At 42.9% G+C, this 21,029-nt stretch overlaps 1 protein-coding gene across 1 annotated transcript in view; it reads right to left on the bottom strand.

Moving 5' to 3' along the window:
* Nucleotides 1-21,029, bottom strand: part of TPH2 (tryptophan hydroxylase 2) — a 420,033-nt gene that overhangs the window by 279,640 nt on the left and 119,364 nt on the right. The window contains exons 5-7 of the mRNA XM_088452471.1: nucleotides 16,223-16,290; nucleotides 15,158-15,354; nucleotides 10,415-10,550 (exon numbers count right to left, since the gene is read on the bottom strand). Coding sequence (XP_088308597.1) covers nucleotides 10,415-10,550; nucleotides 15,158-15,354; nucleotides 16,223-16,290 — 401 coding nt within the window. The remainder of the gene's footprint in view (nucleotides 1-10,414; nucleotides 10,551-15,157; nucleotides 15,355-16,222; nucleotides 16,291-21,029) is intronic.

Here is a 21,029-nt window from a genome sequence, read left to right as displayed (position 1 = left end):
GTCATGGAACCTTTGTGCACTGCTTGCTCCTTTCACCCCTATTCTAGCAAATATAGCAGCCTTCAGCTGGGTATAAGAAGTGGCTTGCTGCTCAGGCAGGTCAGTATATGCTTTCTGAGCTTCCCCGGTTAAACATGGGGCCATCTTATTGACTCATTGTTCCCTCTGCCAACCCAAACGATTTGCAGTCCTTTCAAAGGTGTGTAAATATGCAGAAACATCATCAGTAGCCATCCTTTTCTGCAACACCTTTGGCCCCTGACCTGCTTTCCTGAGCTGCACTAGCTCTGTATGCATCAGCTTATTACTTTCCAGCGGAGTCTGCATTTGGGATTGTAGCAATTGTATTTGAGCTTTCTCGCCTGCTGCCACATTGGTGATAGCCCGGAGAATTTCTTCCAAACTGTTCTCAGGTTTTGCAGTAAATTTAAACTTAGGCTTCCCATATCACAAGCCACTGTTAGCTAATGCTAACTAGTATGGGAAAACAAAAAGTAAAAGTGATGAGAGAGATATATAGAAACAACTCCTCTGTTAAATTAATTTTAACACAATCTCTAATAGCAGGAGCACTTCTGTGTGTGTGCTTTAATTGCACATTACAATCTCCTAAGTTTTTGCTAGGCTCTCCTTCCCAACTCTAACCAAGCACATAAAAAAATAGGATTTTATTCCAAAAAGCAAATAACTTAACCCTCTCCCTGCTGGTGCAACTGCAGGAAAGAGCACAAAATGAAAAATTTTAAAAACTATTTTTCCTCTGGTGGGATCACCCTACTGACCCACCCAGCTGCTGCGCGGTTTGGGCTTCCACCAGCACCATACTAATCTCCGGAAAACAGCTGACCACCACAGCTCCCCTAGGCAGGCCCGCCAAGAGCCGCGCTGGGCCCGGGTAAAAGGGTGTGTGGCCTAAATGCAGGAGGCGTGGCCACGTCCCCTTAGGTTAAAAAAAATAGTTTGAGGGGCCTGGCGCAAAAACTAGTGGGGGGCGCGATCAGCTTGATCGCTCCCCCCTCAGGCATAGGAGACTGCTGTGGCTGCTTCTTAGCAGCCACGAGCAGTCTCTCAGTGCAGTCCAGCACACAGCAGCGCGTGCTGGGCTGCTGTGATGTAAGAGGGGGGGTGCCAGACCCAGAACCCCGCCGGGCCCCTCCAGCAAGCACCGGCCAGGGTAATTAGTACCTGCTCCCCCCCCTATCGGCACCCCTGCCCCTGGGTCTCTGGTGCTTCGTTGACAGGTCCTCACCATGTATGATGTGTCTGGCAAGTGTGCTCCCCATACGGGCCACCAAATGGCAAAAGACGAAAAGAAGCACAGCCAGCAGTATGGTAAAACAGTGGATGGTTTATTCACTGCAGCTTTGCAGCCACTGCACAACAAGCATCAAGTCTGGTATTATTGCAGGTCACAAACATAATACAAGATGAAGCAGTAACAGTACCAGGTTAGCCACTCTGGCTTACAGACAGCATGCACAAGATCTGTGGAACTTCCTGGTCCTGGCACCCTAACGCTAACCACTACCCCCCACAGCCTACCGCCTGGCCAGCTTGTCCCACGTCTGGAGCACTGTGCTATGCTTTCAACAAAGCCTTAAGCCCAGCTCACAGGTGGTGCTGATTGCTTGGTTGGGAACCTCAGCACACTGCAAAACCTGGACTGGACCTGACAATCAGCCTAAACCCAGGTAATAAAATGGTGAGTATTGCTTCTGTCTTGTGGCACCGTGGCCTCCCTGCGACATATTCTAGAAAATTATAGACATAATCTAATTGGTTGCTATGGGCAACACCTCCACTGGTCTTTTGTAGAAGCTTTAGTAAATCTACCCCATAGACAACGTAATTTCAACATAATCCAATTCTGCACAAACTGCTCCCTTAATATAAATTACAGTGCAACTGCAATGCACCCATACACAGCACCTATGTTCCCTAATACAAGACCATTCAGTACATAGAAGCTAATTAATGGGAACGTAACTTCAAATATGTTCTCTGCTCTGCATAGCACAGGAGTTCAGTCTGTATAGTATATGTTATATAGTATATGTTACACATTCTTTTAAGATAAAAGTTCTGTACAAACTGAGCACACACTGTATTTGTATCTGCAAACTCTTGGCTTCCAGCATGGCCAAGCTGATGCTCACAATGTCATCCATACCCCCACTACCAATTTATTTCATATATTCCTTACTCTAGGGCCATGCCCCAAGCTATTGCTTTGTATAAAGTTTATCATACTTCACTCATAATGACAGGAGAGGTCTATGTGGAGATAAAGGAATGATGGGGAAAATACATTAAATAATTGACTATTTACTAAAGAGTGAGATTTGAAAGCACCATCACAGAAACTAGTTAAAATCCTGTATCAAAACTATTTTATACATTTGCCGCTCCCATTTTATAAAAGAGGAGAGAGAGGGGGGGAGATAGAGATGGAGAGAGAGATGGAGGAAGAAGAAAATGTAAAAACAAAGCAGTGGCATAACTATAAATTTTGCGCCTCCCTGCCAAAAGAGTTACTGCCCATTGCATCCCCAGCCGTTACTGAGCCCTGCACACATCCCCATCACTACTCGCCCCTTTTATTTAGCAGCACGCACCTCACTGTCATTGTCTTCTTCTTGTGTGCTAGGCTGGCTCCTCTCTCCCACTCTTCATGCGTGTCACATGCACACAGTGCAGGAGAGGAGGAGATGCTAGAGAGGTGTGCTGGTGCCTGCTCCCGGCGGCTGCTGTTCAATCAATGTGCGCTGACAGCCTATCAGAGCCTGGCAGCACCAGCAAACAAAATGCCCTCTGCTGCTCTGCTCCATTATACATAACATTCCCGTCGGCTGCCACTAGCTATAGGTGGAAGAGAGCGTCAGTGCCCCCAAGCCACTGTGGGGTCTGCGGGGATTGTTGCTACCTTATGCCACTGAAACGAAGAAAGGTAGAGATGGAGAGAGGAAGAGAGAGGTTTTTTAATTTCCCATATCACAGATTACAATGTGCTGATTGTATTATGGATCTTTGTAGAAGCACTTTCTCTCATTGTTTATAGCTCTAATGGTGTGTACACACGGTCATACAGTACCACGATCAGATAACAATAACGATCGTTATCTGACTGCCCTGCATGTGTTGGATGATCGTTATCGAGCTTCCAACATATGCATTAACCCCCTAACGACTATAACGACCCATGATTAACAATCGCAGATCCCTATAGTAAACAGGCTAACCTGTCAACCAGGTTGGCCTGCATGCACGGGCGACGGTCAATGGTCGTCATCAACCATTCATGCCCGCGCATCGACCATCGTTTGGTGTGCAGGAGCCAGAAACTGTATGATTTTAATGATAACGATATGATCGTTATCATTAAAATCGTGCAGTTTATCTGACCGACGACCGTGTGTACGGGCCATAACAAGGCTGTCATCAGAAAGCTAGGGTTACAATACAGTACCCCCTGACAAACTTGCAACACCATCTAGCATAACTGTAAAGTAGGTTCATATACTTTATACAGTTCTATGTAGAGCATTGCATCACAACATTCTATAGTGATCATTCTTCTTCCATAATTAAAGAATATAAAATATTATTCTATTTACAATGTGGTCTTACATATCAAATTATTTCCAGGGACACTTTGTTGCTGACAGATATCTATATAAACACATTAGGACTCATTACAGTTGGATACATTTGCACACTGAATGAACAGCATGATGGAAGATACACATATAAAAAAAAAGCATATCAAAACACATAATAGTAGTAATACAGCAGTATTTGCACCAGACATTGGCTAGGCATACAAGTAGGGCTGCCATCAGGGGGAGACCGCCAGGCCTCGAGTCCCAGGCCCGGAGAGAGCAGAATGAGAAGGGAACCCGAATGCAGCCAGGTAGAATTGAATTGATATATATTGCTGGCGGCATGTCATTTATGGTGCCAGCAGCGAGCTAGCCAAAGCTTACGGAACGGCAGCCAATCAGGAGCGTACACTACTAGCACTATATCAAAATCCCTGATCTAGCCCTGTGCTCCCTCCCAGTCCAGCCAGCCATCCCTGCCCTGTCCCCCGTTCCAGCAAAATATATAAAACTGTATCCTTGTCCTGCATTGTTTGGTACTGTAAGTCGCTGTTTTTGTGTTTGCTCACTTGCTTATATACTTTGTGAGGCCCTACGGAGCCCTTGTTGCACCATATAAATAAAGGATAATAATAATATGTGGATCCAGCTATTTCAATGTATTTATTTTATCTGGATCCTGCTTTGTCAGTGTATTTTATGGAGTTTGGCTTTTTATATATATATATAAAATCAGAAATCAACATTGCTTTACAGCTTTTTAAACTGGCTTTTTAAACAAATTGGTGTACCACCCCCAATCAGATCCCTCCCAGCAACCCCCGTGGTGCGTGTGTGACCGGACGCCTTTCATCTAGGCCTGCCCTGGTCACGGGTTAGTGCTTTTGGACTCCCACTCACTGTCAGTGACCGCCTGTCACTGACTCCGCCCACTGCGCCGTGGGCATTTACTGAAGCTGCCACCACCAAACTCTACCATCAGCATTTGGGACCGCTTATTAGGTACACTCAGGCTCCTACCGCCGGCGCCTGAAACCGTTCTGCTGCATATGCGTCGACTAACTGCGGACACACCTCCTGTTTGGTTTCGGCTATTCCTACCTGATCCCTCGCAATGAACCAGGTCTGCACGGTAGCTTGGCAGAGGGTTTGAACTTGGAGACGCTGAGCTATTACCCAGAACAGCAGGAGAACGGAATAGCACTTTGCGCAATTCTGTTGTCGCAGGGTACAGATGTAGTCGAAGTAGAGGCAAAAAGGTGTTTATTGCTCAAAGTCTTGAAGAAGACTCGTCCCTTTGGATTGCAGGGGAATATCTGAATACAAGAAATCTTATCAATCAGCAATTCTTCTCAACAAAGGATTTTCAGAGATGTACAAAAAACACAGGGCTCACAGGCCCTGTATATATATATTTATATATATATATATATATATATATATATATATATATATACATATATATATAGTCAGAGCACATAATACAGCATCGTGAAATCCACCCACAGTTGGTCTTGTAAACCAATCAGGAGATCTATCCCAAATGTAATTACAACTCACATTCCACAGGAACTGGTCATTTACTTTCATCCTTTGATACATTTATCACACAGTGACAACATATCTATGTAAAATAACCAACAATAGTATTCGCTTTCGTCTTCCTGCAATATTCAGGAAATCAGTAAAAACAAATACTTTTTTCCCCAGAAGTGCAGACTCACAAGAGACAATCTCAGGGACATATCAAAGGAAGATTTGGCCATTGACTCTCTTCACACCTTCACAGCTTCCATCCTGGTCTCACTTGGAATGCACTTCAAAGAAAGCTTTGTTACACAAAGGGTTTGACCACTGCCATAGGTCAGGACAATTAACATATCACTTCCTATATCAGGAGGGTAATCCCCATTACAATAATATACTCTTAAACCATATTCCTTTAAGTGCATAGCCTATTAAATGTACTCTGCATCATGCACTAATGCATTGCAGATCAGCTGCAGTGCATTACAGCATTATAAATATATAGACTTTAATACAGTTTATTATAAACCATGTGCAATGTGCTTTTAAACTGTGTCCTCACTGGGACTGTAACTGTTTCAGCGCTGGTCGCAGTGGCTCCCAGCGTGCAGCCACACTCTACCTACACTCCCCCAGTGCAGTGGGTCCTGGCTGCAACATATTAAACATTAAAAACACACTTATTAACAGTATACATTTACAATGGGTGCCTGGCACCTTTTTGTCCTTTTAATAATGGCGCCGCAGCACGGGGTTAACCCCTTCAGTGCCGCGGCCGCCATTCCACACGTGATGCCGGCCTCCGGCCACAGCGTGCTTCTGCGCATGCGTAGAAGGACGCCAGAGGGACTTCTTGGTCACAAACTCAATAGTCCCTCTATCGTAATGGCAGCTCTTATTGGGACAGCTGTTCTTTTAAATTTTTTAGGTACAAATGATACTATCGCTGGTGTGTACCTGATAAGTGACAGAATGTACAGCATCGTGGATGCAATGATTAGTACATCCCACACTCAGACTCCCAGACTTTCTTCAATGCAATGCACTACAGAGCAGGGGACTTGGATTTTGGAAAGGTGTCTACATCCAGGAAAAAATAAACCATTCAGCTCAGACGGGCTGGACCTAGTTCCACATGTTACAGGTTACTGTGATCGCTGTCCCTGCATATGTCTGTAGCATGCTACAGTATGCACTAATTTTGCCTTCTGCTGACCGTACACACTCAAAGATCTACTCTAGAAATCCTGCTTTTGCTCTGCAGACATATTCACTTTCTGTGCACATGCTCAGTACTGATATTTATATCTTCAGCAAAAAATATGACAGTGCTAAGGGGTCTATTCATCATGTTAATTATCAGGGTCCGATAATTAACATCCAAACTCGCCATGGCTGCTGGAGCAATTCATCATTGCTCCGGCGCGGTGACAGCTGATGCAAAATCAGCTGCCACCGCGAGCGGCTTCACTGCTCTTTTTCAGAGCAATGAATCCTTTCACTGCTCCTGTCGGAGCAGTGACAAGAGTGTACATGCGTGACCTATAGGTCACGCATGTGCACAAGAGCCCTAATGTCTGGCAGAAGGAGCCGGACAGGGGTGGAGGCATCCGAAAGGATCCCTCTTCACAACCCGGACCTTATTCCCATAGGGAAGCAGGTTGGGATGCCGGAAGAATGCTCCCACATGAAGATGGCGAATGCTCCCGCAGTCAAATATAACATTTACGGAGTTTGATGAATACTGTCCCCATACTAGTGTATGAGGACAGCGGGCCATTCCGCAAAAGGAAGGTAAGTAGGAGATATCTGTGATATCTCCTGCTTTACCCTATTGATGAATGGCCCGATAACTTAATTTTCACAATTGCAGGTGAAAATGTGCATTTTGTGAAAATTAAGTGACGATGACTAGGCCCTTAAATGAGCCCAATGATGCACAGTACTGTCTAGGTCATGGTTCCTCAGCCTTTTTGTAAAAACTCCTTTATGGAGGTAAATGTAGCCCACACAATAGCTATTAATTGATCCAATTACCCTCTAGAACAGGGGTGGGCAATTATTTCAGTTGTAGTCTGATTTTATAAGATGTAGTAATGTGTTTATGGCTGTATGCAGTATATTTTATATTTATAATATCTATAAATAAAATATAAATGGTATTTGATGCTTTTTCCGTACAAATTTCCAACACTACTGGCAAGATAAACCCTTACCATATTTAGTGCAAGGGAAGAATACTCGGTCACTCAGCACTCTTGCACATTTTTCTGTATCAATAGCACTCACCTGCTCTTCTCAATGTCGCTAATCTCACTTTTACTTAGATTTCCTATAACTTCACTTCTAATATGCCTATCCATTCCACTCTGCAGCACTGAGCCTCCTTCTTCACAGCCCACCCCATAGTCTGCCTGCACTCTCTCTCTCCCATCTTTCTGATCTTCCCTCATGCCTCACACTCTACGACTTTCTACTCCCACTGTCCAATTGGTTGTAATTAGCTCCCAGCAGCAAGGGCTGGCAGGAAAACTGTAGTTCATTTCAATCCCTGCCAGTAGCAGTGCCAGAGCATTTGCTACATCTAAAGAGCCAGACCCAATGGGGCATACTGTAATTTGCTCTCCCAGACCTAGAAGGTTTAAATGTATAGCAAGAAGTCTCGAATGTTATATATTTAACTTCTAGCTTTAATTTACCTGGCATAGATACCATATGAACTTGTGTGGGTGTATATAGACCATGGTTCGAGAAACTCTGGTTTAGCTAGAATTGCGCACAACAATCCCCGTTATGACATTGAACTTGGCTGCAACAATTTTAATGTATAGATTCAATAAATATTGACTTACCAAGTCAAGAATATAGTACATAATGAGAATTGCAGCCAACATGTACATTAAGTGCCTTAACTATGAAACTCAAAATGGCTGAGACAGATTGCAAACTCCACTTTTTGAGCTGCCATGCATCTCATTGTGTGCAAGTGCTTAGAATTGCACTGGCTCATGGGAAAAGTTGATTCCTTGCAATATAGGGTGCAAACATCAGATTTCAATTTATGGAAATAGCAGAAAAAAAGAGAAAAGCATGGAGAATGGGGTGTGTATTGCCATGAATAGAGATGTAGAGCCATATCCTATCATAAAAAGGCCTCGATTTTTTTGCACCTGAAGGTAGAATCTTGTTCTGTAATATGGTGGTTGTTTACGAGGATTAATTACAGGGTAGATGAGAGTAATTAGTGGAGGTAGGTAAGGTAGAAGGTTGGACTTTTTATCATCATCAATTATTTATAAGGCACAAAACTCTGTAGCACCAGACAGTATAACAAATCATACAAAAACAAGTCCTATATAAAAGCATACTGTAACAGACACATACAAAAGTGATGGGGAAGGTGCACACATGAAACAGCGTGTAGACATGACCCTGCTGCTGAGAGATTTCATATGCCATTTACCCTTTAGCAGATTTTCCGCCTCTCTGCATAGATAGGAGTGCTTCTAATTTGTAGGGACATATCTCGTGAGTTGAGAGGAGGAATGAAAATTTAGCATGTGTGTGCGTGTCTTTTACAAAGTAGGTACACTTTGTACTGAGCCAAAGTTGCATGCAAGGCCAGTTTGCAGCCAGATCTTGTGGTTTTCTGCACTAAACATGCATCCAAATAACTATGGGCAATTCACAGTCAAACCCTTCTCAGCAGAATATCCACTTACAGCTGAATAGATGTAACTGAGCAGTAACTGTGTGTTCGCGTGTAGGCAAAGTATTCCAAGAACATCTAGGCAAAACTGTGGGCTAAGCATGTTGAAAGAGGAGTGCACTACTGTGCAGACTCCTGTCTTCCTGTCCTTCCAGGACGAGGGAAGGCTTTATGTCCTTTTCCAAAATGGTCGCCAAGGTCACTACTGTGCAGGTGCCACCTTGTCTTTACTGTGTAGAGTGACATAGTGGGAGACAGAAGTCTCCTATGAAGCTCCTATGACAGATCCGGTTAATTACCTGCATATCAAGCTGTTCCAGAATCCCTGCACCGCTACACATCTGCAGCATACACTCACCGGCTGGTGAGGTGTATAGAACCTTGCTTTGCACAAGTTCCGCTCTATTACCAATGTGTTTGTAACAGTATACCTCCCAACTGTCCTGATTTTTGTATACCCTTTCACTGTCCCACCTGCAGGCCGCAGTGTACCACGGGCAGCAGGGAGGATGGTGGGACACTCTGAATGGACCGGGTGGATGCAGGGAGAGTCTGGGGACTATCCAGCAGCTCCAGGAAAGCTGGGCAACCCCCAGCATGATGAAAATGGAGGAGTGGCTCGCTGGTACGGTATTTCCAGTGAGGACCCGCCCCCTTTTACGATAAGCCACGTGAGTGCAATTGTTCCGACCTCCACCTGAAAGAAGTTGGGAGGTATGTAACAGTGAGTACGGCTGTACCTGATAAATTTAAATAAACCAACACCACTGGTTAAGTAACTAGGCTGTTCATAGTTTTAATCATCCGCTGGGCGATCTCTTGTGCCAAGTATAGGGCTGGTGCAGTTGTCTGCTGACAGTGATGACAGCTACTATCACAAGAGAATAGAATGCAGGCGAAGATCCACATTCATTTCCAAAGACACAATGTGGTCGCATTTGCAGCCAACTTGCATGAAACACTGAATTGTCTACTTTCTTTATTTCCCAAATATGATAATGTGTTAATATGAATAATATCAGCATTATCATTCCATTCTAGGTGTTCTGTTGTTTTTTCATATGCAGAGTTCAGAACCTATTGTCTTATTTTTAATAAAATATATGTTTGGCTTACTTCCAAACTGCGTAAAGTATTACAGCTGACTGCACAAAACAGTTAATCCAAATCATTATCTTCTTGGAAGGCAATAAGATTTCAGACAAAAGTTGGAATCTTACCCGTGTTTAATCCCAAAGGTTCACTCTAGACTTGAGTGTTCTCTTAATATTAGTTTGTGGATGCAATCTAAAGAGAAGTGTGTACAACAAGTGATGCACGGGCACTGCCTTCAGTACAAAAATATAACTGCATCTATAAAAAGAATGTGAAACATCTATTTTCTTATAATCAAGTGAACCCAACCTTTATTGATTTTCTTGGATAGAAAATGACAGATGTTGTTCATTAGTAGTATTGTGCACAGAGGAACCCTGGCATAATTGGATGTGCTATAATTTAAAAGTTGCATCCTCAGCTGCATATTAATCTCCATAGCCTGAATTCATATAGCTACAAATTGGCATCACAAAATACTTACGGTTCAGGTGTATAGAGTGGATCTGATCCATGTCTGATGTATTGGGTGCAGTGAAACACTCTGTAGGCCAGTCCAGCTAAGAAGTCTCTCGGAGAGAGATAGCCAGCCACAGGCCGTACTGTGAATCCAGATCTTTCTGAATAAAAGACAGAAAATACTTATTTGAGCATCCGTCAAGGGAAATGCTGCTGAAAAGACATTCCACAAATGTTTCTTACTAAAACAGAGAATAGAACACACTGAAATTATCCTATTAGGACTGAAATATGGTTCCCTTGCAGTACGTGCATCTGCATAACGAAACATAATACACTTGCATCCAGTGGTGCTGGAAAGGCCTCCAGTCTTTTATGCTTTTTTCTATTAGCATCAAGCCCTTTAGTTCATTTTGCCACCTAAAGTTGTGGTGAATAATAATGTATACATCAAAACCCTTCCCCTGGGCAGAAAAACATGGAAGGCCTCATGCATTCTTTCCACACTAATTAAAATAATCTAAGGATGCAGCTGAGAAAAAAAAGGATACCACAAAAGCCATAATGCAATAAGGGGTGCAAATACATTTTTTATCATGCAGGGTAAATTCTGGCTGCTGTTTCATGTAGCCCACAAATGCTGGGAAGCTTTATTTTCACACTGCAATTTACAATTAAGTGTGAACCCACCCCTCCCAAATATAAATCTCACTGAATATTTTAAATCTGCCCCACCTGCAGTGCAACATGGTTTTGCCAAGGTGCAAAGTTACCAGCTTTTTTTTTTTCCTCTGTATGTTTATTATTGATTACATTCATTTCCACTCCCGGGAGTGACTTTTATTTAGATTTTCTGGGCAAAAAGTACTAAGCGGCGGTTTGACGGCGGTTTCTATTCTATTCTAAACCCTGGCGGTTAGGTGGCGGTTTTGCAGCAGTTTCTAAATGACAGCCCTGTTCTATTCTATTCTAAAATGTGTTTTGATGGCAGTTTTGCAGCGGTTTTGGCCTTAGTAAATCTTCAGATAGCAAAACTGCCGCCAAACCACAGTCAAAACACATTTTAGAATAGAATAGAACAGGGCTGTCATTTAGAAACTGCTGCAAAACCGCCACCAAACCCCCAGGGGTTTAGAATAGAATAGAAACCGCCTCCAAACTGCCAGGGTTTAGAATAGAATAGAAACCGCCGTCAAACCGCCGCTTAGTAAATTTTGCCCTCTGTTTTATTAAATATACTTCTATTCTAACACACTCATCCTATATTGGTATATACACTCCAACACACTCCACCTAGTTCCACTTATTTTTCCTCGCTTTCTATGATTGCAGGATGACTTGCACACCCCATAGTGTTGGCTGCAGTTAACATCAGTTATGAGTGTAAATAGAAGCATCATCTGAGCGCCTGGTTTTATTTTTCTTTTTTCAAGATGAGACTAGAGCCTGGAAACCGTGCGAAAACATCCTCCCCGAGAGCTTGGTCTTCTGTGTCGGAAGGTCGCATCAGATCAGTAAGATAAAGGGCCTAATTCACAGATGGTTGCTAATACGGCAGCTTTCGCAGATACTCTCACAATAATGTTTGCTGGAATATGCAAATGCAATCTCAGACTTCTCTTTCTGCTCGACGATCCGATGAAGTGTATGAGGATCCCACTTTCAGGCTCTGAGGTCTGTACATTTGCGATGGAGATTGTAACCACTCCAATATCGATGCAACATCAGTCGCGCCATCAACATTTGCAGTAGCCTAGTGTCTACTCTACTCATATCCAGCTAAGGGCCTGATTCAAAGATTTACATTACTCCGATATTATGCAGTTGAGCGATTATCAGTCGAACCAAGGTACCTTTGCAATTCCACTCGTTGTGAGGAATATTTTGCAAAGTAATTGACAGTCAGGTACCATTTGGGGGAGGTAACGGTGAGGTGGCTACAGCATTAGCACATTTTAGTAGAGCAGCTGTGTGCAGGAACACAGCTGGGAATGCATTAGAGTACACCCTGAATCAGGCCCTAAACTTGGCCTCTGAAGCTGTGGATTTTCGATTCAGAACTTGGCAGCATTCCAGACACTCCCATAACACTCCCACAACACGCCCCTTTTAGCGATCACTTTAGGTCACCTCACAGTCTCCACCCTGAAATGCCCAGGGATCACAAACTGGCGATGTCATACACAATTGTGAACGGCATAGGACACCTGGTTTCACATGTGTGCAGTAAGGTGAGATGGGGATGATGCCTTTGATTTGCTTCTCCTATGAGCCTAAGGCATATTGCCCAGGAACACTTGGACCTTGCCTACACCTACAGTAGGAAACAGTCTCAGATGTGGAAAGGAAAGCCTAAGGACCTCATTCAGAGTCGGTCATTGCAGCCGCACGGTCGTACGCCACCGATGTTCGCTAAACTGCGCATGCGTAAAGTTCGCAATGCGCGTGCGCAAACTAGCTGCTACGATCAGAAATTTCTCCTTGAACACAGTCAGGTCGGTAGTTTGAGTGACAGTTTGAGGCGTTTGTGGGTGGTAACAGGGGAAGGTGCTTGAAAACGGGGGAGTGGAAATCCGAACGCAGGCGTGCCTAATTGTGCGAACGGCGTTTTATGGGAGTGCATAATTAACAAAGTAGTGTCATGGCATACGTGACATGGGTGGTATGTACACTGACCTGATCGTAGTGCTTAAGAGAGGGTATGGTCAACCTTAAGCTCTACGACCAGTTCCGATGGTCTCGATTAATCCTTATATGGCCGGAGATGACGTGTAATGTGTACGAGAAGGGGGCGTATTTTTTGTCTTACGGCCGCATCCTCCCCTTGGTCGGCCAGCTAACGATCCGATCTTAAGGACGCAACTTGCGAGTGCATCACTTGCATATCCGGCCCCTTTTCCCTTACGACCGTGCGGCCGCAACGACCGACTCCGAATGAGGTCCTCAGTATCATCGTTTCACCTTCTTTAACTTCGTGATCAGTTTCATTTGTATCTGGGGTGACTGACCTCTGTTCTGATCTATCACAGCTCCTCCTGATAAGACCACTTATTACAGCAACACTGTGAGATTTCAGGTCTGGTTAGTCATCCCTCTGTGCATACAAAGGTTCTATCAGTCGTCGTCCGCTCCAGTCTTGGAAGTCTTTTTTGAGCAAAATGAGCTATTTGGATAAGGGCCACTCATGCATCATAAGGGTCAGGATTCAATCCTACAGTACTTTTAATACCAATTTATATCAATTTGTGGAGGATAAATCTTTAGCCAAGAGATAAGTTTACAGTTCAACAGCAGCTGTATTACACCCAGGAAGACCAAACAGAGCAAGACAGGAAAAGGAGGGAGAAGGGTAGGTGCAATAAGACTGTATAAAATATAAAAGAGGGTATCACAGAGTGAGACAGCATTCTACATTCTGCCATTAGATGTCTAATAAAAGGGAAAGAGCAATACTCACCTGTAGACCTAGTGTCGTGTGTGGAAGGGACAGAGCTACAGCTAATGCTAAAGGAGAATTTACAGTAACTGATTCCTCTTATGTGATAAACTCTTAAGGTGCGTACACACTAGACTATTAAAATGAGCGATTGAACGATTACGACACCGTAATCGTTCAGTAATCGCGCAGTATAATGTCGAAAACGACCAGCGATGCGCGCTCCCGCTGGTCGTTTTCTACAACAATCATCAACTGAACATGCAGGCCAACCTGCCGATAACGACATGTGGGGCATGTTCGGGGATAAGGGAGGGTGCCTGCACTGAGCGACATATCGTTCAGTGTAGGCACATTATCCACTGCACCAGATGAAGAACGATTGTACGATTACAATGTCGTTCCACTGTCGTCTAGTGTGTACGCTCCTCCATTTCTAGGGCACTGAGCACAGCTTGCATGTGTATGCCTCATTGTCCATAGCTCGCAGCAGATTTTAGGGATTTGTAGCTAGTTTTCTGTACAAGCTCAGAAAAAAAAAGTATCCCACTATACCTTTTTGAAAAGTTACTACAATTAGCATTATATTGTCACATTTAATGCATGCAACAACCTTTAATGCTGAGCATACACTCTACAATTATCTGTCAGATCTGTCTGGTGGGAAGGAAAATCTGGTCCGTTTTCTAGTGTTTAAGAGCAAATTTCTATTGTTATTTGCTCCCATACATTACCAGATTTTCATTCCAACCAGCCAGATTGGACAAACATCTGACAGATAATTGCATAGTGTATGCCCAGCATAAGTAATCCAGAGTAATTCCACTAGAATATGGAGTTAAATATATGTGAATACTGGCAGCCTTCAAACACTGTATAGTGCTTGGTGTGCCAGGGCTATAGTTACTTGCAGGCAAGCATCCGGATTGGATCAGTGAACTATCATGGACTGTACAGCAGGGGTCTTCAACCTTTGGCCCTCCAGCTGCTATGGAACTTCACTTCCCAGCATGCCCTGCCACCGTTTTGATATAACAGCATGCTAAAACTGTGGCAGGGCATCCTAGGATCTGTAGTTCCACAGCAGCTGGAGGGCCAAAGGTTGAAGACCCCTGATGTACAGTATAACATTTCTTTACAAGGGCTGATGCTTTTCAGAGAGGCACTTTTGGAAGTACAAAATCCCAATGTGTTACTTACTATCATAGACAAATTACTTTCTTTTCTTATGTTGTATGTAGCTCAATGATACACAGGACTTGTCATGTATTAATGTCATAAATATGGTTTCATGCTTTGACATTTGGTCAAATAGTATGCTTGATATCTCACCTTTCAAAAAAAGTGCAACATCCTCAAGCTGTGGAACATTATCTTCTCTGTATCCGCAGTGCTTTGTTAACAGAGGTAGATTCTTCAAGTATTCTTTACAAGCATGAGTTGGGTATAGCTTTGTGAGTTCCCTGAACACGGTGCCCCATGTTTTTATCTCTTCTGCTGTATACTCCACTCTTGGAATTGGTTGTCCGCTAAATGAATAATTAACATTAATATTTATAATAATATATTTAATATATAATAATTAATAATATTATCCCTTCATAATATCAGATGATTTTCACCTTTTCGGGCTGCCTCAGTTTCAGTACACTGAGGCTGATTCAGCACCACACGTAAGTGCAATGCTTAACGCAGATTCCTGATTATTGGGACCTGTTCTTAAAATGTGCAGAACAAGTCCTTTGTGATTGCACGGAGCCCCTGCTATGCCTCTGCCTGATTGACAGGCAGAGGCACTTAAGGTGTAGTGCGGGGGCTGGGCCGGTCACTGTTTCCAGAAATGGGGGCATTTCAGTCCCATTTTACTGGACTGGCAAGGCCAGGGACTGTGTTCACGGATGCAGTTTCCTGGTCTCGCAAGCCAGCCAGCCTGCTTACTCAGCTGGCAGGCAGCCCCGCGCCGTCCACCATTGCAACCGATGGTCACAATGGTGATCCCAGCCTCGGTCGCACTGCTGGGATCGCAAATGCAGCAGGGGGTGTCATACACCTCCTGCTGCATTTACATATTAGCAAGCACTGATTTGCAAAACTGCTTGCGTGCAGCTTTACAAATCCGTACTAAGCTGAATCACCCCCACTAAGAATAGCCTTTTACTTATGTAGTCTACTCAGGAAAATGTAATATTGTTTGTTGTTTTTTTGTAGATGTATAGCTTTATTTGGTAGCATATTGAAATAGATATATTTTATTCTATGTGCAATAAAAGTGTAAACCGAGCAAAAAAGCTCTTTATTCAGATTGTATATACACGGTTGAAAGATTAAAATGAGTAAAAAGCATATAAAATAATCACAATTATCACAAAATAACAAAACAATTACATATAAACTTACTATTTATAGCCCATAGCAACATCCACAAAATATTTTCTTCTTTGTCGATACACATTATCTTTAAATCCCTAAAAAAAAAAAAAAGATAAAACTTTTTCTAAATCGATGAGAAATTAATATAGAGGGGTCTATTTACTAAGCAATGTTATGAGACAGAGTGAAAAGTGATAAGAAAGTGATAAGGTGCCAGCCAATCAGCTCCCAACTGTCATCTCATAGGATGTGTTTGAAAAATGACAGTTGGGAGCTGATTGGCTGGCACCTTATTACTTTCTTATCACTTTTCACTCTTTCTCCTAACACTGCTTAGTAAATAGACCCCTAAATGTCCATGTGAACAAACCCTTAATTATCATATAAAGTTTGGCCATTAAAGATAGATGATGTGCTTTAGTTACTGCAAGATTTAAGCTTAATGAGCTTTTTTAACACCAACCACATTTTTAATGCGGTAAGGACATAAAAATTACACCACAACTTGCAATGTAGTAATTGAAATTGCCACTTGCATTTACCATTCTCTAGGTCCTGGGGACAGATTCCTGTCCCAAAGAATGGTTAGAAGCAAAGTGATAGCTACCACTATCAAATTGCTTCAAGGATTGGACCCGAAACGTATACTATACCTGAATGGCTGTTAGGATGCGTATGCATCAATGGGGGCCAATAGGAAGGGTATCTCCAGACAGGGGCAGATTGGGATGGAATACCAGCCCAGGAAATTTTTTGGAAGCAGCCCTAAAGGGGGCAGGTCTGTGGAGGGGGCGGGTCTTATTCTAAGTAAGAGGCAGTCGCTTCCTTCCTTGTGTCTTTTGCTACAGTTGCGTCTGAGACTTTATGCTCATGCCGCTACAAAGCCCTTCCCTGGTGCACATCAGAATGTCCTAATATACAAGGACTGAGATGACCACTGTCAGTATCTACAGACGCTGCAGCCATCCTTTGTGCGTATGCTAGAAAAGTTTAAACCTGGCAAATTAGGGGCAAGCAAGTCTGTTAGTAGAAAGTGCATCCAGGGGATATAAGAAGCTGGTTCCTGGTTTGAAAACTGAGCTACTGCGCTTTCTACCAACAGGCTTGTTTGCCCCTGATATGCCAGTTTTTAACTTTTCTGTTGTACGTGTGCTTCTTACATACTACACTATCTGCACCCCCTATTCCTTTTCGTCTTTGATATAAATATATATCATTATTTATATATTTGCCTAGTGACAGCATCTCTAATCCACCACTTGTGTACAAAACAGCAACTGACAGACATTGAACTTCTGAGCAACCCCATGGTCACTCAGAAAGGATGTCGGCACTAAGATGCCAGAGTATTTACAGCTTTGTACGATTTGCAGTCTGAGACACGTCCCCAAAACAGTCACAACACGCCTGCGTTTTACCTCCCACAAACGCTCCCTGTAAATCAATCTGCATCTAAGTCCTCACTATGGCTGCCATCTGTAATCTAAGTTGGCGAATGCGGAGTTGAAAAAAAAAATTGCTCAACTGCGCAAACCTTGGCAATGCGTCTGCCTCTGAATCATACCTTAATTTTCCTAGCGGTTGTTCATTTTATGCCCACTAAGCTACTGGGCACCATTAGTTATGTCCCTGGTCACCCCTTATTACATGGCATTATACACAGGCCCTCTCCCCCATATTTCCCCCAGTACATACTGCACCCATATTACATTGCATTATACACAGGTCCCCCTCCCCCATATTACCCCCAGTACACACAGCACCCATATTACATTGCATCATACAAAGCCCCCCTCCCCCACCCCCAATACACACAGCACCCATATTACATTGCATTATATACAGCCTCCCTCCCCCATATTACCCCCAGTACACGCAGCACCCATATTACATTGCATTATACACAGGCCCACTCCCCCCTATTACCCCCAGCACACGCAGCACCCATATTACATTGCATCATACAGAGCCCCCCTCCCCCACCCCCAATACACACAGCACCCATATTACATTATATTATACACAGTGTCTGACCATGTTTCCGCTAGCTCCGCCATCTTACAACTGATGTTGGGACTGTATGACTGATATGAGGCACAATCTAATGGCCATGAGGGGAAGCAGTGGTCTACCTGCTCTGTCCTGGCGGGAAATTAGAATGGAATAGAGAAAAATACACATGTGAGAGGTCTAGTTACTTTACTTATTGATCCATCGTTTTTGCTAATGTCTCAGGCTACTGCATTACAAATTCCCAAGTATCCAGTTGCTACCTTCATTAGGGAGCACTGGTTAGTGCTTATGGACAATGTGATATATCTATAGCTTAGCCTAAAGACTGACAGTGACACCAAGTTATTTTGCACTTGCAATAAGGCAACCTCCTCATTAAACATCTATGGCAGGCCAGGTGTTAATGATAACCTTATCTGAACACATTGGGGTGGATGCAGAGTAGTTAAATGTGGATAGTCGCCCATATGCCTAGTTGAATATATATCTTTGACCAGACCATCCCTATCCATGTGCTTGATTTCACTGCTGTTATTATTATCAGTGCGCACTTCACCACCAGCAATTAAATTTTTGCAAAAGATCTGTCTGAAAACAGATGTAATTATGCACACGTACAACTCTGCATAGCCCACAAGGCTATCATCACTCCCTCACTGCTCTTAGCCTATGCATGAACCCAGTTATGCCCCTTAAGCCTCAAGTGGAGAAGTTTCAGAGTTGCGTACCACCTAATATCTGAGTGTACACTCAGGCCTGGTACATGTGTAGTTTGGAAACACACAGGATCCTTCCAGAAAATTGGCTATGTGTTTAACAACACCATCAGCCCCATTAGATGGTAACACTTGTGTAGAAACATAAAATACAAGGTCCTTTACTTGTACTGCAGCAGAGGCTTGATAACCCCTGCATTAAATCACATCAAAGCAAACTTACCTGTGTGACTTCTTTGACAAATAGATGTAAACGTGTTATAAAACATCAACGATATTATAATAATACAGACTTTATGTCTGCACGCCACAGAGATTTCACTGTAAGCAGAACTTTAAGTAAAAGCAGTTCCAGCTCATCCTTTACATTTTTATGTCTCTTTAGATTAGGATGTCAAGTGATTTAACTGCATTATAAACTATGAAATATCACAACAAATTTCAGAAAAGTCTGTTTTTGTTATTTAAGAGTATTGCACGTATACAGTGCAGTTTCTCAGTGCTGTAAAAGAAACACATACAGGAGCTTAAAATATGCTATAAAACACCCTCACAATAAGTAGAGATGCTGTAAGTGTCAGCATTCTGCATACATTTCTACATAGCCAGAATACAAATGAGCTTCTCATTATTCGACACAAGACGGAAGATATCAATCTTAATTTGAACCCCCTTTATTTTCCAGATGTTACAGGCAGCTAAAAAATATCAGTTGAAAAGGAAATTGCCACTTTCAGTCTGAAATTAGATTCTGTTAACCTGGTACATTTCAGACTGCTGACTTGTTTAATGCTGATTATTACAACACACATACCAAAAACACAAATCTCCATTTTGTATATGCTTGAAGAAACACCGCTACCCTTTTAAGTACTGTTGTAAATGGGGCTAATGGAACTGGACAGTAAATATACAGTTTTCCATCTTCTCCCACACAGTGAGGGAAGGAAATAAATGTTGGTTTAAACGATTGGTAGAATAATCCCGAAGGGTCTAACCGGTCTGAAGTAATTCTAGATTAAACAGCATCTGCCCTGACAGAGTAGACTGTTTATCTGATGCTTTCATTAATCCACCATGATCTATAAAGATGGCACAAAGCTAAATTGTAGAGCTTATCATAGCAAGCCCAATACTAATTATAGCTGGGTGGAAAGTAATATTTATACTACTCTTTGATTAATCTACTCTTTTTAATCTAAGTGACAGATGATAATTACTCAAAAAGCTGCTCTTAATAGCAAGAAAACAAATTTCAGAAATCTTTATCATCATCTTTGGGAGAAATATCTGCCCTGTGCTTCTAGGGGTTTGTGAGGTAAGAATCCCAGCTGTGCACAGTTTTAAAACTAAGGGCCTGATTCAGCAAGGATCGCAAATGCAATGCTGCACGCAGGCTATAGATATATGATGTATGCACGCAGGCTATAGATATATGATATATGCACGCAGGCTATAGATATATGATGTATGCATGCAGCTTTACAATGCGATCCTTGCAATCATGCAAATGCAGCAGGTGTTGTATGACACTCCCTGCTGCATTTGCGATCACAGCACTGCGACGGAGGACACGCCCCGTTTCCGGGAACGCCGGCGCCTCCGCACAACCTCTTAAATGCCTCTGCCTGTCATTCAAGGGCTAGCGTGCGTGTCAGCAGGACCCATTCTGCACACTCGCAGAATGGGTCCTGCACATGCGCAGATTCCCGGCAATCGGGAATCTGCGTTCAGCAGTGCACTTGCATGCACTGCTGAATTAGCCCCTAAGTATTTTAAACTACAGTAACTAATTTTTCCCACACATAACATATATATTTCTATAGTTGTACTTGTAGTACATAAACGTAAAGAAAAAACAAAACAAAAACTATTTTAGACTTGTATGTTCTCTGCAGTGGTGTCAAGGGGGAGTTTTAAAAAGCTTGAAGAGAGATAACATTGTGACAGATAAAGCACCAACCAATCAGCTCCTAACTGTCACTTTACAGGCTGTGTTTGAAAATGGCAGGAGCTGATTGGCTGCTGCTTTATCTCTCACAATTTTATCTCTCTCTAAGCTTATTAAATCTCCCCCTCTGACCAAACTTATTTGTTTTCAGAAG

Source organism: Taudactylus pleione, unplaced genomic scaffold (genome assembly GCF_031769625.1).
Source record: "Taudactylus pleione unplaced genomic scaffold, aTauple2 ptg000038l, whole genome shotgun sequence".
Classification (NCBI taxonomy): Eukaryota; Metazoa; Chordata; class Amphibia; order Anura; family Myobatrachidae; genus Taudactylus; species Taudactylus pleione.
Note: the sequence above shows the minus strand (reverse complement) of the source record. Positions and strands in the feature narration are given on the sequence as shown.